Raw genomic sequence first — 18231 nt, forward strand, 5'->3', positions numbered from 1 at the left:
GCTGAGAAAGTCAGCGGCTGACGTCATTGTTAGTCCCCACCTCACTCTGGCACTCTCTTAAAGTGACAGTCCACAACAAACAAAACCGAGGGACTCATAACACTTTCCCAAAAGAACTTTGATGTAAAAGTGCAAAATTTTAACTGCAAACTACAGTATGTAAAACAATGCATGTATGGTTATCATGTAACACATTGCAGAAGCGTATACAAATACCAGATTCTACTTCACTATTAAAACTGTAAGCTTAGCATCTGGAAAAAAACAATCAGCAATGATATTGTCCGTGTTTTTATATGCGTTATCACAATATCATATTCTTGCAAAATCAGACTCCAGTTTAACAATCTTCTGGTTTTGTAATTTACCTTACTCAGAAACACTAACGGATTATGATCAGTATAAACTACAAGTGGTATCTGCGCAGGGCAAACACAGACATCGAAATGCTGCAAAGCCAAGATGAGTGACAACAACTCTTTCTCTATGGTGGAATAATTTCTTTGCTGCTCATTGAATTTTCTCGAAAAGTAAGCTACAGGATGTTCAAAATCATCATCATCTTTCTGTAATAACACTGTCCCGGCAGCTTCATCACTGGCATCCACAGCTATAGAAAATGCCCTGAGCACAGATTGATGACATAAAAATGGCTTTCAATTGATCAAATGCCTACTGACAAGGCTCGGTCCAAACAAACTTTTCACCCTTCTTCAGCAGATTAGTCAGAGGAAGGGCGAGATCAGCAAAGTTCTTGCAGAGCGTAAAATAATATCCAACTTTTCCCAGAAACCTTCGAAGAGCCTTCTTACCAGTCGGAATAGGAACTTGAGAAATTGCCTGGACTTTTACCCGAACAGCAGCCCACTTGCCTTGACCTACAACAACACCAAGATAGGTCACAGTGGCATGGCCAAATTCACTCTTTGCCAAGTTAACTGTAAAGCTGGCCTGGGAAAGCCTGTCAAACAGCTTCTCTACTGCAGAGATGTGCTCTTCCCAAGTGTCACTCCCTGTGACTAAGCCATCAATATAGGCATCTATGTGTTCTAACCCTCGAATTACAGAATCAAACATTCCCTGGAATGCTCCTGGACTATTTTTCATTCCAAACTGCAAAACATTGTATTAATACAACCCAGAAGGTGTCACAAATGCAGAAATTTCTCTCCATCTGTCCATCAATGGAACACACCAATAACCTGTCAATCTTTGTAAGAAATTCAGCTTTTCCAACCTTATCAATGTAATCATCCACCCTAGGGATAGGATAGGCATCTGTTTTTGTTACTGCATTTACCTTCCTATAATCAGTGCAAAATCTAACACTACGTCAGGTTTGGGCACAATAACACAAGGTGAGCTCCAATCTGATGCTGAAGGATTAATAATACCATTTTCCAGCATATAGTCAATTCCTTGCTCCGGCAATTTACACTTTTCTATGCTCATGCGATAAGTGTGTTGTTTAATCGGTTTGGCTTGACCAATATCTACATCATGTACTGCGAAGGTGGTTTGCTTGGGAACATCGGGAAATAAATCTTTAAACTTCAGAATTAATTTCTTCAGCTGTTGTTGTTGCTTTGGCTGCAGATGAGCCAACTTGTTATCAATGTTTTCTGGAACAACCGAGTTCATTAGCCTAACTGGGACCATGTTTGGGTTGTGAAAAGTCTCAGACGAGTCAACTGTTTCATTCTCATGGTTCCCAGACTCATATATTTTGACAACAACACTCACAGATGATGCCTGATTGTCAAAATAAGGTTTTATCATATATACATGTACCAGCTGTGTTAGCTTACGTCGGTCGTGTGTTGTAATAACATAATTCACATAATTAAATTGAGACTATTTCATACGGTCTATTGAATTTCACCTGAAGCGGATTCGTCAACATAAGGCAAGCACCTTATCCCCTACCTGGTATTTTCTTTCGCAACCCTGCTTATCAAACCAACACTTCATTTTGTTTTGAGAAACCTTTAAGTTTTGTCTCGCTAGACTACAGGATTGTTGTAGTTTATTTTTGAACTTCAAAACACAGTCACAAGTTAACATGCACATCCCCAGCAATCCACCGCTCCTTTAACAAGGTCAAAGGTCACCTCACTCTGCGACCAAATACGAGTTCAAATGGAGTGAAGCCAATGATTCCCGAAACGACTCTCTTACTGCGAACAAACACAAATGTATTCCTTCATCCTAGTCGTTTCCATTTTCAACACAGTATGTCCTAATCATTGTTTTGTGGGTAGAGTGAAATCTTTCTAAAGCCTCTTGTGATTCCGGATGGTATGTAGACGATGTAATTTGTTTTGCTCCCAGTTCATAAACTACTTGCTGGAATAACCCAGATGTAAAATTACTTCCTTGATTAGACTTGATTTCTTGAGGCAAATCGAATAAAGTAAAAAAAAAACTCAGTAAGAGCCTTCGCCACAGGTTCAGCTTTAATATTTCTAAGGGGTATTGCCTCTGGGAATCTGGATGTAGTACACATAATAGTTAGCAGATACTGATGGCCAGCTTTAGTCTTTGGCAATGGGCCAACACAATCCACTATAACATTGGAAAAGGGTTCACCGAATGCAGGTATAGGCCGCCGTGGGGCCACTGGGGTGACCTGATTAGGTTTTGTCACAACTTGACAAGTGTGACAAATCCCAGCATTAATCTCTGGTTTACCCTGGTTATCCCTGCTACTCTTTTGGAAACTCTTATTCAGGGTAAACTTAACCTTATGAGTTAAAGCAAACTGATCTGTTAATCTAGCAGACTCCTGCATAGTGGCAGCATCATTTCCATCTAAATACGTCTTTATGTCATCAGGGACGCAGCCTTTGAATTCTTCAATTAAAACCAACTCTTTCAAGCTGTTGAAATCATCATTTACATTTTTATATGTGCAACAGTTTGCAATACACACAAATTTCTCATAAGCACAGATTCACAGATTTCCTCAAATTTCTAAACTTTTGCCTGTCTGCTTCTGCGACCAACTCGTAAGCTTTGAGCACAGCCTGCTCCACGAGGTCATAATGTGTGGTGTGTGGCCATGTGGCTAAGGTGTTGAACTCGTGATCTGAAGGTCATGAGTTCGAGCCTCAGCCGAGGCAGCGTGTGTGTCCTTGAACAAAGCACTGAACCACACACAGCTCCTGCACATTTATAGCCCAGTGGCGATGATTGGGGCAGCATAAATAAATAAATAATCAGATGCTTCAGCAACTGTCAAAGCTGTATAGACTTGTTAACCCTTCCCCTTAATTACACATTGTAAGAGAATTTTCTCTCTGCTTTTCTGCCTCTCTAGCCTGAATCTGCCTCTGCCTTTCCGCAGACTCCATCTTGAATTTTTCTAACTTCTACTGGAGCTCAAGCTCACGAGGTTTACTTTCAGGAAACACCTCCAACTCCTCCACTTTAAACACTCCCTCAGATACATAATGTTCAGCTAGTATCCTCTGCATCAGTGCCCCCCTCATTGTCAATTTCACCTTTGCAAGTTTTAACGTTTTAGCAATACTCAACAACTCAATCCTTCTAGTGTCTTCTAATGCCTGAGAGGTTGACCCTTCCAGATATCTATGAAAATCCATTGCTGCTGATTTTCCAGACACAAATAAATCAAAAGGGATTTCCAAATGATATCAATAATAAATCAATCCTTAAATTTGTTCATATCCCAGACGCAGCCCCATTTTGTTACAAACCGTAACACTTATAAATGAACCAGCAGCAACAGATTACTCCCAGTGGCCACATATTTTAATTCCACATCCCATTCCCATTCTGATATGTCAATCCATGGCCTCCTCTGTCAAAACGAATCCATACTCAGGTTGGACGAACAGCTAGGTAGCCTCCAACCTGATGGCATGAACATTGACTTCTCTAACTTCTGTTATTCCCCCTCCTCCCCTTCTTACCCCATACCTGACATATTTAGTTGTCTGCCTGTTCTCCATCTCCCTCTGGTGCTTCCCCCCCCCCCAACACTTCTCTTTCTCCCGAGGCGTCCCGTCCCATGATCCTTCCCCTTCTCCAGCTCTGTATCACATTCGCCAATCACCTTTCCAGCTCTTAGCTTCATCCCACTCTCTCAGGTCTTCTCTTATCATTTCACATTTCACCCTCCCCCAACTACTTTCAAATCTCTTACTATCTTTCCTTTCAGTTAGTCCTAACAAAGGGTCTTGGCCCGAAACGTCAACAGTGCTTCTCCTTATAGATGCTGCCTGGTCTGCAGTTTTCCATCAGCATTTTGTGTGTGTTGTTTGAATTTCCAGCATCTGCATATTTCCTCGTGAGTGTTATGTGTATATATGTGTGTAAATATAACTCCCAAACTATTGAGCTCAGGGCTTGGGTTCTTCAGATGGTAAAGTATTTAAGTTCAGTTCAACCATAGAATACGTGATGAGAGAGAGATATTTGTATTTCCAGGGTAAATGTTGAGAGAAGGCAATTCTTTCGGATTCCACAGGTTTCATGGTGGGAAAATGAGAGAACAGTTGCTGTAGATTTTATCCATCATCTTTACAAATGTACATACGAATTATCACCTAAAGTGACTTGTCATAAGGGGTATCATCTTCAAATGAATGACCACACCACAACCAGGCAAGGGTTAACACATAAGTGGTCTCCACAGGATATCCCAAATCAGATCCACTCCTATGCATCAAATGAGGGGACAAGGACACATTCGATGTATGGTGAATTGATAATTAACCCACCCTTATGAGCATAGGAAACTTACAAACAGTGACCCTTGGCCATTGGTTTACTGGTTTTGAACCTTCCATTTTTCCTCCTTCATCTCCTTCTGACTCTGAGTGTCTTTGTCCTCGGTTAAAACTAAACAGGCTGCGAGCGATGTAAACAAGCTGCAAGTCAGACTGATTCACCTTCTTAATCTCTCTCTCCCTCTTAAAATGACAGTCCACAGCAAACAAAACCCAGGGATTCATTACAATGGCCACTCCCCATTGTCAACTGACAGGTGTGCCAGTAGGTGCAATGACTGAGTGAATCCCTTCCCACATTCTCAGCAGGTGAATGGCCTCTCTCTAGTGTGAACTCGCTGATGTCTCTGTAGGGTGAATGACTGAGTGAATCCCTTCCCACAGACTGAGCAGGTGAACGGCTTCAACCCAGTGTGAACTCGCTGATGACTCTGTAGGTGAGATGACTGAGTGAATCCCTTCCCACATTCTGAGCAGGTGAATGGCCTCTCCCCAGTGTGAACTCGCTGGTGTCTCTGTAGGTTGTAAGAGTGAGTGAATCTCTTCCCACATTCTGAGCAGGTGAATGGCTTCTCCCCAGTGTGAACTCGCTGGTGACTCTGTAGGGTGTATGACTGAGTGAATCCCCTCCGACAGACTGAGCAGGTGAACGGCTTCTCCCCAGTGTGAACTCGTTGGTGACTCTGTAGGGTGGATGACTGAGTGAATCTCTTCCGACAGACTGAGCAGGTGAACGGCTTCTCCCCAGTGTGTACTGGATGGTGTTTCTGCAGGTCAGATGACTGAGTGAATCCTCTCCCACATTCTGAGCAGGTGAATGGCTTCTCCCCAGTGTGAACTCGCTGATGTCTCTGTAGTGTGGAAGAGTCAGTGAATCTCTTCCCACATTCTGAACAGGTGAACGGCTTCTCCCCAGTGTGAATTCGCTGGTGTCTCTGTAGGGTGGAAGAGTCAGTGAATCTCTTCCCACATTCTGAACAGGTGAACGGCTTCTCCCCAGTGTGAATTCGCAGGTGTCTCTGTAGGTGGGATAACAGAGTGAATCTCTTCCCACATTCTGAACAGGTGAACGGCTTCTCCCCAGTGTGAACTCGCTGGTGACTCTGTAGGTTTGATAACTGAGTGAATCTCTTCCCACAGACTGAGCAGGTGAATGGCTTCACCCCAGTGTGAACTCGATGATGACTCCGTAAGTCGGATGACCAAGTGAATCCTTTCCCACAGACTGAGCAGGTGAACGGCCTCTCCCCAATGTGAACTCGCTGATGACTCTGTAGGGTGGAAGAGTCAGTGTATCTCTTCCCACATTCTGAGCAGGTGAATGGCTTCTCCCCAGTGTGAACTCGCTGATGTCTCTGTAGGGTGGATAAATGAGTGAATCTCTTCCCACAGACTGAGCATGTGAATGGCTTCTCCCCAGTGTGAACTCGCTGGTGTCTCTGAAGGGTGGAAGAGTCAGTGAATCTCTTCCCACAGACTGAGCATGTGAACGGCTTCTCCCCAGTGTGAACTCGCTGGTGTCTCTGTAGGAGGGAAAACTGAGTGAATCTCTTCCCACAGACTGAGCAGATGAACGGTTTCTCCCCAGTGTGAACTCGCTGGTGAATATGTAGGTGGGATAACTGAGTGAATGTCTTCCCACAGACTGAGCAGGTCAATGGCTTCTCCTCAGTGTGAACTCGCTGGTGTCTCTGTAGGGTGGATGAGTGAGTGAATCTCTTCCCACAGTCTGAACAGTTGAACGGCTTCTCCCCAGTGTGTACTGGATGGTGTTTCTGCAGTTCGGATGACTGAGTGAATCCTTTCCCACATTCTGAGCAGGTGAATGGCTTCTCCCCAGTGTGAACTCGCTGATGTCTCTGTAGGGTGGAAGAGTCAGTGAATCTCTTCCCACATTCTGAGCAGGTGAACGGCTTCTCCCCAGTGTGAACTCGCTGGTGACTTTGTAGTTGGGATAAATGTGTGAATCTCTTTCCACAGACTGAGCAGGTGAATGGCTTCTCCCCAGTGTGAATTTGCTGATGTACCAGTAGGCGGGATGACAGTGTGAATCCCTTTCCACAGTCTGAGCAAGTGAACAGCTTCTCCCCAGTGTGAACTCGCTGATGTACCAGCAGGGTGGATGACAGAGTGAATCCTTTCCCACAGACTGAGCAGGTGAATGGCTTCTCCCCAGTGTGAACTCGCTGGTGACTCTGTAGATTGGATAACTGAGTAAATCTCTTCTCACAGACTGAGCAGGTGAACGGCCGCTCCCTGGTGTGAACTTGCTGGTGAGCCATTAAGTCAGATGACTGAGTGAATCCTTTCCCAGAAATTCAGCAGATGACCTGCCTCTGCCCGGTGTGCTGTGAACTGATTGGTGTGTTCGCAGGTGTGATGTCCGACAGAATCCCTTCTGACACACAGAACGTGAATGGCCTTGCCCAGTGTGAACTTCCTGATGAACCTTCAATTGTGATAACCGAATGAATCCATTCCCACTGAGTAGGTGAACGGCCTTTCTCCTGTGCAAAATGATGTTCTTGCCAGTTGGTCAAATGATCAAGTGAATCCTTCCCCACAGTTTGAGCAGGAAGGATGGTCAATTGAATCCCTTGCTCCTTAAATATCTAGACAGAGACAACCAAACTGGTGTGCTGTGCTTGAGCTTCCTGGAAACGAATTTCTTCTCGTTTTTAACCTGTAAAAAGATTTACAAAATCCATCAATGGGTTTAGGACAACATTACAGGTGAGATAACTTGAGTTGCCAAGCTTTGATCCGGTACCACACTGTTACAATGAGGTTCGACCCAAGTTGGACAGAGAAATCATCTTCTGACTGGGCAGAGTGCTGGTATCTGGAATGACCATCAAACTCTCTGATGCTCTTCCTGCCTGTATAAGAAGGGGGCATTTCTGCCATCTCCAATTTGTTACCGGCTCAGTTTGACTCTCTCCATTGGTATTATTCCCTGTTCCTGGTGAGCAGCATGGGTGCCTGGCCCCACAGTAACTGAAACACTCTCACACAAATAGGTTTTCTTGACGTGCAACTGGGATCTTCTTTTATGTATTATTAACTTAAAGTGCCACAGTTTTAATGCCACATAAAAAATTCCTGCTGAAGTGACTGGTTAGTCCACACAGCTGTTAAAAGTACTTAAGAGTGAATTTTTGTATTATTTCAGGTTGTTGTCACAATCATTGAAAATTTCAACACAGAAACAGGCCCTTTGGGCCATCTAGTTAGTGCTGAACTATTTAAACAGCCCACTCTCACACTTCTGCCATCCAGGTACCAAACAAACCTCTTAAATGTTGAAATCGAGCTCGCATGCACCACTTGTGCTGGCTGCTCATTCCACAGCCGGATGACCATCTGTATGAAGAAGTTTCCCCTAATGTTCCCCTTAACATTTCACCTTTCACCCTTAACCCATGGCCTCTGGTTGTCGTCCCACCCAATCTTCGTGGAAAAAGCCAGCTTGCATTAACAGTATCTGTGCCTCTCTATCACAATCAAATCTCCCCTCAATCTTCTGCATTCCAAGGAATAAAGTCCTGATTTGTTCAATCTTTCCTCATAACCCAAATCCTCCAGACATGGCAACATCCTTCTTGAACTGAACCTTCTTGACCAACCTCCCATATGAGACTTTGTCAAGTGCCTTGCTAACGTCCATGTAGACAACATGCCTTGCCTTCATCCACTTCCCTGATAACTTCCTCGAGAGACTCTATAAGATTGGCTAGAGCCATGCTGTCTATCCTTTATCAGTCCACACCTATCCAAATACTTACAGTATATACTTGGTTCCTGCACACACATTCCAATAACTTTCCCAGTTCTGATGTCAAGCCCACCAATGTATAATTTCCTAGTTCATTTTTACAGCCTTTCTTGAACAACAGAAAAACATTGTCTGTCCTCCAATCCTCCAGTACCTCACCTGTCACTAAGAATGATTTAAATATCTGTGCTAAGGCCCCAATAATTTCTGCACTTGTCTTCCGCAGGGTCCTAGTGAACAACTTGTCAGGCCCTGGGGATTGATCCACACTAATTTGCCTCAAACCCCTCCACCTCTGTAATCTGTACAGGGTCCATGAAGTTGATGCGGCTTTGCCTCACTTCTATAGACTCTGTGTTCATCCCTTGAGTAAATACGGATGCAAAAAAAATCTCCCCAAGTCTATGCTATCCTTTCACATGGATTACCATTCTGATTTTCCAGAGAATTAATTTTTTTCCCTTGCAATCTTTTTGCTCTTAACATATCTGCAGAATCCCTGAGGATTCTCCTTCACCTTGTCTGCTGGGGCAACCTCATGTCTTCTTTTATTTCTTTCATGAGTGTTCACTTGAATTTCCTGTATTTCATAACTACCCCATTTGTTCCTATCTGCCTGTACCTGGTATGCACCTCCTTTTTATTGATCTGGGAGAGGAAAGCCAAAGGGGTGATAGATCTGCATGGTGGGAGGTGGGGGTAAGGAGGGTTAAACTAAAGTTGCAGGTGAAATGGGAGGCTGAATAACAGAACAGATTGTGGAGAGGTTGTGGAGACAGATGTTGTTCAGGCCTCAGACAAATTGCAGGAATGAAAAAGTTGAGCATGGTGCAGTGAATATGCTGAGCCCTGTATATTTCAATACAGGGAGCAGTGCAGGAAAGGTGGATGAGTTCAGTGCATGGATCAACACCTAGAATCAACACTAGGACCTGGCAACTGTGGATTGGGACAGGCTGCTTTATGGCAAAGGTGTGCTTGGTAAATGGGAGGCTTCAAAGCAAAATTTTGAAAGTAGTAAGCGGGTATGTCAGAATAAAAGGTAAAGATAGAAACTGTAGGGAAACTTGGATTGCACGAGATATTGAGACCCTGGTAAAGCACAAAATGGAATTGCATAACAGGGATAGGCAGTCAGTTTCTTATGGAGTATAAGAAATGCAAGAGAACACATAAGAAATCAATCAGGATGGCTAAAAGATGGCATGAGGTTGCTGACACAGAAAAGGTGAAGGATAATCCTCAGGGATTCTAGTGATAGATTAAGAGCAAAAGGATTGCAAGGCACAAAGATGGTCCTCTGGAAGACCAGAATGGCAATCCACGTGTGGAACCAAAGCAGATGGGGGAGATCTTAAATATTTTTCCATCTCTCTTAACTCAGGAGATGGACAAAGGGTCTTTGGGTGTGTGGAAACTCGGCATTAACCATTTCAACCCTGGGGGAAAAAACACTCCTCTGGCCACTCACACGCTCAATACCCCTCATCATTTTATACACCAAAAAATGTCTCTAAATATAAACAAGGAAATTATACATTGCACAATCTACTTTCCACGATTCAGTACATTTACACAGACAGGTGTGTAAAAAGGGCCCAACGAATATCAGCGACAAAAAGGCCCAATTCACCAGAACCACAAACTGTTCCTGCTGCTACCATCCAGGAAATGGTACCACAGCAAAAGGGCCAACAGGCTTCGGGACATCATCTTCCACCAGGCCATCAGACTGATTAATTCATGCTGATACAATTGCATTTCGATGTTATATTGACTGTCCTATGTGCAAACTATCTATTATAAATTACTATAAATTACACATTGCCCATTTAGATGATGTAAGGTAAATATTTCTACTACTCATGTTTATGAAATATGTATCTAATAAAGTCAATTCAATTCACCCTCTCCACTATCTGTTCTGTCATTCTGGCTCCCATTCCCCCTACAACTTATTTTAACCACATCACCCCCTCCCCTGATCACTACCACTAGCAAGTCTTACCACTAGGATATTCGTCCCCTCTTGTTCTGTTCCTCTAACTAACGAATCCCCTATCAGTCTTTTGACTTTCCTCTGCCAGGTAATTCCCCCCACAGCTTCTGAAGTGGTCCACCTGTTGTTGTGTGAAATGGCCACAAGAGTACTCTGCGATGCCTATTTAACCTCATCCCCCTTCCTGATTCTCACCCAGTTTCCTGTGTCCTGCACCTTAGGTGTAACTCACCTCTCTTCATGTCATATCTATCACCCCCCTCCAACTGCTGGATGATATGGAATTCACCCATTTCAAGCAGCTCATTGAAGTGCAGGGTTACAAGTTGCAGCTGGATGCACATCTTGTAGGGGAGGGCATCAGGGACACTGCAGGTCTCCCCACCTTCCCTCCAATACCCCTCTAATTTGTAATAACCAGTGTGCAGATAAATCTTGTACTGTGTATTTTTTACCCAGTGACAAGATGTGCACAGTGAATTTTATATAGAGAGGTATTCATTTTCACAGCTAGCAAATCACTGTCAATAGGAACTTTGATCTCCTCTGGGTTTGATCGAGTTCATCTGCATTCTCACACAACCTATGTAGCAGGCCTGTAACAGGAAATGCAGGAGTTTCTCACCAAAGCTTTTACACATTGTCCATATGTGGTTTGCTTGCTAAATTACACTTTAAGAAGTCAGATTTCCAAATATCACTCCACTTCTTCCCACTTGCAAATTCTCCAGCAACTTTTGCATCACCAAAATGCAAACAGGCATCACTAGTTTCTGTGTTCTACATAAATATTCCCCCTGAACCCTCCCCCAATGACTGACGGTGGTGAACTCAGTGAATGAAATCCCAATGAATATGAAGGGAAGGGCAGTAGTCTGTCTCACTGGAGTCTGGCACATTTGTGAAGTGAAAGCTACTTGTTGCCCAGGGCAAAGGTGTTTGATATCATAATGTACCCAGAGAGAATGGGACAAAACATGTTCTCACCGGTAGAAAAGTCCAGAGCAAGAGGAGGTAGAGGAAGCAACACACACAAAATACTGGAGGAGCTCAGCAGGCCAGGCAGCATCTACGGAAAAGAGTACTAATGCTGAGTTCCACCGGCATTTTGTGTGTGTTGCTTGGAATTCCAGCATCTGCAGATTTTCTCTTGTTAGTGATTGGAGGTAGAAAAAAGGTGATTTTCTCAACTGCTGATGTAAAAGATTTTGTTCCCTTTCTCCGAGTTCCTAATCCTTGCATTTAGATAGCTGGAGCTCAGCTCTGTCTGAGAGATCCATCGGTTCCCATTCCCTCATCAGCCAGAAGCTCCCCGGGGCCCGTGTACGGATCGTGGGGCTGAGAGAGAGGGCAGAGGACAGGACTGTCCCGGGATTGCTGCCCACGGTGTCCGAAATTCAGAGGAATTATCCTGAAGTCGGTATTTAAGATAAAAACACGGTTAATCGCTCTTACCTGCAACCGACATTTTCAAATCCTTCTGTGCACTGCGCGCCTGCGTGAAACTCAGGGACGGCCTCAGCCTGACGCCTGCGCATTTCATCGGCGCTTCAGCGCCGGCGAAATTCTGAACGAATTGCCCTATGGGTAATCACGGTGCCATTAAACATTTCTGCAAGCACCAGTTCAATGTCCATACCTCATTTTATTTTATCTTGGGTATAGAAAAAATCTGCAGCTGTTTTAACGCAGAAAGCGGCTCCCATAAGCAATATACTCAATATCAACGTGTATCTAATGCCAAAGTAAAATGCAGATATAAAACATAGGAGATTCTGCAGTTGCTGGAAATACTGAGAAAACATTTTCTATGTATTCCTCTCCAAAATTTCTGCCTTATCTGTTGATTTCCACCTGTGTTTTGCAGAAATTAACCACCTTTTTTTTCAATCAACCAGTTTCCAAATGCTTCTAATCTTTCACTTTTAACCACATCGTTCTGGTCTTATTCGTCCTCCTCCTTTGGACACCATCTCTCTCTGGAGCCCCTGACTCAGGCTGGCAAATCTTCGGTTTCTGACTCTGCACCATCGAAGATTCACTCAGACTTTAGAGGTGAACTGTGTTACGAGACCGCAGGTTCGTTTACTGTGAGTGTCGCTTTAAGTGCCAGAGTGAGGCGGGGCTGTGACGTCAGACACAAGCTGCGGCAGCCTGAGGGAGCGGGAGCGGGAGAGGGAGACAAGCTGTTGGAACTTCAGCGTGTGCCTGCTATAGGCTACAACTCTTCCATGCCCAAAAGGTTGGGTTAAACTCATCATCGGCACGCAGAGCACAACGGATGTGTGACTGTCAGTTCGTATCATCCATCTGTGTGGATTTGCTGGAGTATCCTGTGGTGTCACTTTTGTTGGCCCTTACCTGGAATCGGGGTGTTCTGCGGTAACCACTTGAAGACGATATTCCTGTGACTGTCACCTGGTGATATTTCTAAGTGGATTTCGGAGCTAATCGACGGATAAGATCTTTGGCGACTGTTATTTCGTTTACCCAGCGTGGAATGTGTCTGGAATTCTTCGTAATTGCCTTCTCTCTACATTCCCTTTATTAGTAACCACGCTATACAGCAATATAAATGCAGATATATCAAACAGGTTAGCAATGATTGTCTGTGTGTGTGTGTGTGTGTGTGTGTGTGTGTGTGTGTGTGTGTGTGTGTGTGTGTGTGTGTGTGTGTGTGTGTGTGTGTGTGTGTGTGTGGAAATAGGAAAGCCAAGCTTCTTCACGCCTCGGGGTGAATGGATACCGTCTTCCGGTGATGAGTGAAGTTCGGTTCAGTTCGTGGGATTGAGTCGAGTAGTGATGGAGAGAGAGAGAAGGAGAGGTTTGTGTCTTCAGGTGAGCTGACGCCGTCGATAGTCCGTCCTCCGAAATGCTTTGGAAGTCACCGACTGTGACACTACAAACGGGACCGTTCTTCAGTGGTGGAGTTATTAACCCAGGCGAGGGATGGACACACGAATAACTCCCCACCGGTCACAGCCTTTTCACACTGCTGGAGCTACTGATCGATGCTCCGGATCGATCTTCCAAAACCCACCTTTTTCTGTGGACACAACAAAGCTCATTCAGTGTCCAAAACCATGTGTCTGGAGGTCTATCAGCGGACCTCCTACTTATCTCACCGTGCTGAGCCCCAGCTGTCCATCAAACAGTTCCTCCCTTCTCTCTCTGTAAGAACACAGAAGCTGACAGTGTCCTTGTAAAAGTGTAAACAAGCTTGCAGAGAAACCATAACACCGTCTCCGAGCAGTCTTTCCTCTCTCTCTCGCTCTCTCGCTCTCGCTCTCTCTCTCTCGCTCTCTCTCTCTCTCTCGGTCTCTCTCTCTCTCGCTCTCTCTCTCTCTCTCTCTCGTGTTGAACATCTCCATCTCTCTTTTCAAAAACACAGTTCATATGGGTAATTCAGGACCCCGTCACTATACTAATAAAGATAATTGTTTTAACATCGAAACCAGACTCCGTTAGGAAAATAGATGGCTATGTGGTAGGGTAATTCTAACCAATTTCATGAGCAAGTTAAATGGCCGGTACAACATTGTGGGCCAAAGCATCGGTAAAATGTTGTAGATTTCTGTGATTCAATGAAATTCAAGGGAAATCTCCTATCCCACTGAGTGGTGACTAATTGCAACCTGTCATCTCAGGGAGGGTGAGAGAACAGCAGGGGTAGATTTTTCACATACTGATTGGAACAGAAACATAGGTAGGGACCAGCTGGGCCGAGTGGCCTCTCAAGCGAGACACGGGATTTGATACAAACTGATTTATCATTCACAGATCCACAATATTAAACACCAGTCTAGTTTAAGGCTAACATCAGCAGAACAGACTCTTCCAATGCTCAGTGACCAGGGTTCAGTCCTGGGTGCGATGAGCAGCCGCAAGAACTGCAGAATCTGACAGTAACAGTCCCTCATGAACCTGCAGCTGCCTTCAGTCACCGTGATGGTTAAACATTTAACACGGAGCTGATTTGAACTTCCTCCCTGATGTGAAGTTGCTGCTATTGCAGCATCTGGGATGATTGAGTAAAACTCTTTGCTCACTCCGGACAGAAATGTGGCCTCTATTTATTGTGAACTCACCGGAGCATCATAAGGTGGGTTAACTGAATGAGTCTTCGCACACACGGAGCAGGTGAACGGCCGCTTCCCAGAGTGAAGTTGTTGGTGTATCTGCGATGCCCGACTGAATCCCTTCCAAAATGAGAGCCAGTGAATGACGTCACACTGCTATAACGTCATGGCGATGTATCCAATCAGCTCACTGACATGGACACGTGTTCGGGCTCTCCTTGTCGCGAGTGGGGCGCTGTCTTCTCCAGCATCTCCGCCTCCACATTCAAGAATCGGCGGCTTTCAAGCGCTGGTGAACTGACAGATACAGCAGAACTAACGTGTTGTTGTGTTTGTGATTCCCACAGACAAATCCTTTGCCTTTTCTACACTGTTAAAAGCTCACAAAGCACATCAGAGGGTGAAGGACAACATTTCAACTGAAATAATTTTAGTCTCCATGGTGTCTTCTGATTAAAACACTGTCACATCTCAAAACAATTTAGAGCAACAAGATTTCGTCTTTTAACTGGCCACAGTTCCGGCATCAGGCACAATATCAAACTCTCTGCTTCTCTCTCTCTGTCAAAATGGATCATTCCTCCCCTTCATCAGTCTGTGACTTGGCTCAGTTTGTCTGTCTCCTTCGCATTCTGAGCATGCGCCACACACCCACTGAGATCACATTTTATTTATACGGCTGTGACTGGAGACTTTCTGATTATTATGTCCCTCCCGGAATTTGACGGTGGCAAACTCAGAGTCAGTAATGGTATTGAACATCGGGGGTAGGTGATTAGGCTTTTTCGTTGGAGATCGATAAACTGCCGGTAGTGTGTGGCTGGATGAGTGGGTCGTTTCCAGACTGGAAAGGGGTAGCGTTTGGAGTTCCTCAGAGATCAGTCCCTGACCACAGTTCTTTACAATTTAATGTCCTGGCGGAGGCAGCGAGATGTGAGATGTCCCAGTCTGCTGGTGACGCAGAAAGAGTGGAGTTGGGGGAGGGGAGGCTATTCACATGCAATTTCGTAGCTTTGCAATCAGTACATAGTGCACTGTGGGGCTGCAGTTACGGGTTCCAATCTGCTAATTGGATTTGCTGACCACACTACATTGATCGGCCGAATCCCAAATATTAACGAGGCAGCGTACAGGGAAGAAGTCATCACCCCGACACAGTGGTGTCAAGAAAACAACCTCTCCCTCATTGTGACAAAAACAAAGGAGCTGGTTGTGGATTACAGGAGGAATGGAGACAGGGACCAAATTCAACATTTCCAAGTCTATTATTGACACAAAATGTACATTTTAATATTGATCATGACACAATGTATTTTATATATTGTTAATGGCATAAAAGATATTTAGATTGTTACTGACAGAGAATCGTATAATTTGTGTTCCGTGTGTTATCTGAATGTACTTGCCTGTGATGCTGCCACAAGTCAGTGTTTCTCTGTACCTGTACCTTCCCGTACTTGTGCACTTGGCAATAAATTCAACAGGACCTGAGAAATCTCAGCGAGATTTGATTCGTGATGATCATCTTGGCAGCTCGGTAGGTCGAATGTATGCGACAGTACACTGTTAAATGCAAAACCCTGAACAGTGTCGATGATCAGAGGGATCTTAGACTCCAAGTTCATCGCTCCCTGAAAGAGACTGCACAGATTGATCGGGTGCTTAAGAAGGTAAATGGCGTGGTTGTCTTTATCAGTTGAAGCATTGAGTTCAAAAGTCGGGAAGTTGTGTTGTGACTGTTTCTTTAAGAGCGCCGGCGTGAGGAGGCGGGACTATGACGTCAGGCTGACAGCGCTGACTGTGGACTGAACCAGAAGAGAGAGAGAGAGAGAGAGAGCGATCTGCAGACAGGCAGTCGGAGGGTGGGAGGGAGGGAGAGAGAGAGGGAGAGAGGGAGAGAGGGAGAGAGGGAGAGAGGGAGAGAGGGAGAGAGGGAGAGAGGGAGAGAGGGAGAGAGGGAGAGAGGGAGAGAGGGAGAGAGGGAGAGAGGGAGAGAGGGAGAGAGGGAGAGAGGGAGAGAGGGAGAGAGAGAGAGAGAGAGAGAGAGAGAGCGAGGGAAAAGCTGATCGCTTCAGTTAGTCGCAGCTGAGGCTTGGAACTCTCCTGTGCCCACAAGAGTGGGTTGATCATCGGTACACGGAACCACAACGAACGTGTGTGGCTGTCACTTCGTATAATCCATAGGAGTGGATTTTACAATATATTGTGTTAACCCTTGCCTGGGTATGTTGTGTGGTAACCCCGGGAAGACGGTGTTCCTGTGACAGGTCACTTTCATTAACTCGTATGTGGACGGATTCAGCGGATAAGATCTTAGTCGACGGTTATTTTGAAGTAACGGCTGTTTCTCTACGTTTCACCCTGGATTACAAATATCTCTTTCCTATCATTTATTCCGTGGATTACTGAACTTTCCTACTTTACCATCTCAAGACTCTGAGCATTGTTCCCTCACGCTCGATAATCTGGGGATTATATTTACACATATATACACATAATACTTTGCTTTATTTCGTTAACTTACTATGTTATAAGTAGATACTAATAAATAGAGTAGTTTTAACTTCAAAAACAGACTCCAGTGTGAACTCTATTGCTGCTGGTTCGTTTCTAAAACGACTCAGTTCGTAACACTGTTTTATAAAACTAGTTAGACCACATCTGGAGTGTTTCATACAGTTCTGGTCGCCCCCATTCTCGGAAGGATGTCGGGGCATTGGAGGGGGCGCAGAAGAGGTTTACCAGGACACTGCCTGGATTAGAGGGCATGAGCTATAACGAGAGGCTGGACAAACTTGTGTTGTTTTCTCCGGAGCGGCGCAGGCTGGGGTGAGACTGGATGGACGTTTATAAGATTACGCGAGGAATAGATAGAGTGGACAGACGATATATTTTTCCTGGGGGTTGAAATGTCTAATACATTTAAGTTGGAAGCAGTTGTGAGCGGCAAGTTTGCTTCTTTCCACAGAGTGGTGGGTAATTGGAGTCACCGCCTCCGCCGTCACGTGATCCCGCCTCCTGTTCACGTTGTTCCGTAGATCTGCAGCATCTGCGGGTTACTGCTCTACGTGTCCGTGTAGCTTCATCTTTCGCCCGTTCAGACAAGGCAGTGAGATCCGGATCTGTCACGTCCTCTCATTGTGGTGGACAATATGCTTTTTTCTGCAATATTTTCAGCATGTTTCATTCCACTGTTTTTATCTGCTGAAGTGCAGCCGATGTTTCTGGGTGTCTGACCCATTTATGTGAGAATTTAGCCTTTTGTATTTATCTGCGCTTCTCATAAATGTGTACAGTTCAGTTAAGCTTCACTCCACTACTTCCAAAGCAACAACCCAGTCAGTCAAATAGTCGACACAACTAAAATAGTTTATTACATCTTTTTTCATTTTGTACTATTTATATAATTTAACTATGTAATAATTATATTCTTATATTAAATCACAATTGTTAAAATCTATGGTTATGAATTAGGTTCTACTGCTGCCGCAGAGACAACGCATTTCATGACACATGCCGGTGCTATTAAACCTGATTCTGATATTGATATGGGAGACCCACCACCGGTCACCTGATCCCAGTTACCGCAGGTCGTAATGCGAGATTGAAGCCTTTTCTATTTAT

At 44.6% G+C, this 18231-nt stretch overlaps 1 protein-coding gene across 1 annotated transcript; it reads right to left on the reverse strand.

The window, feature by feature from the left end:
- Nucleotides 1–3111: 3111 nt before the first annotated feature.
- LOC132388679 (gastrula zinc finger protein XlCGF26.1-like) lies at nucleotides 3112–12026 on the reverse strand. Its single transcript, XM_059961053.1, has 2 exons — nucleotides 11984–12026; nucleotides 3112–7437 (listed from the first exon to the last, which is right to left on the reverse strand). The coding sequence occupies exon 2, from the start codon at nucleotides 7034–7036 to the stop codon at nucleotides 5057–5059; it is 1980 nt and encodes a 659-aa protein (XP_059817036.1). The 5' UTR covers nucleotides 7037–7437; nucleotides 11984–12026; the 3' UTR covers nucleotides 3112–5056.
- Nucleotides 12027–18231: the final 6205 nt, after the last annotated feature.

Source organism: Hypanus sabinus, unplaced genomic scaffold (genome assembly GCF_030144855.1).
Source record: "Hypanus sabinus isolate sHypSab1 unplaced genomic scaffold, sHypSab1.hap1 scaffold_377, whole genome shotgun sequence".
Taxonomy (NCBI): domain Eukaryota; kingdom Metazoa; phylum Chordata; class Chondrichthyes; order Myliobatiformes; family Dasyatidae; genus Hypanus; species Hypanus sabinus.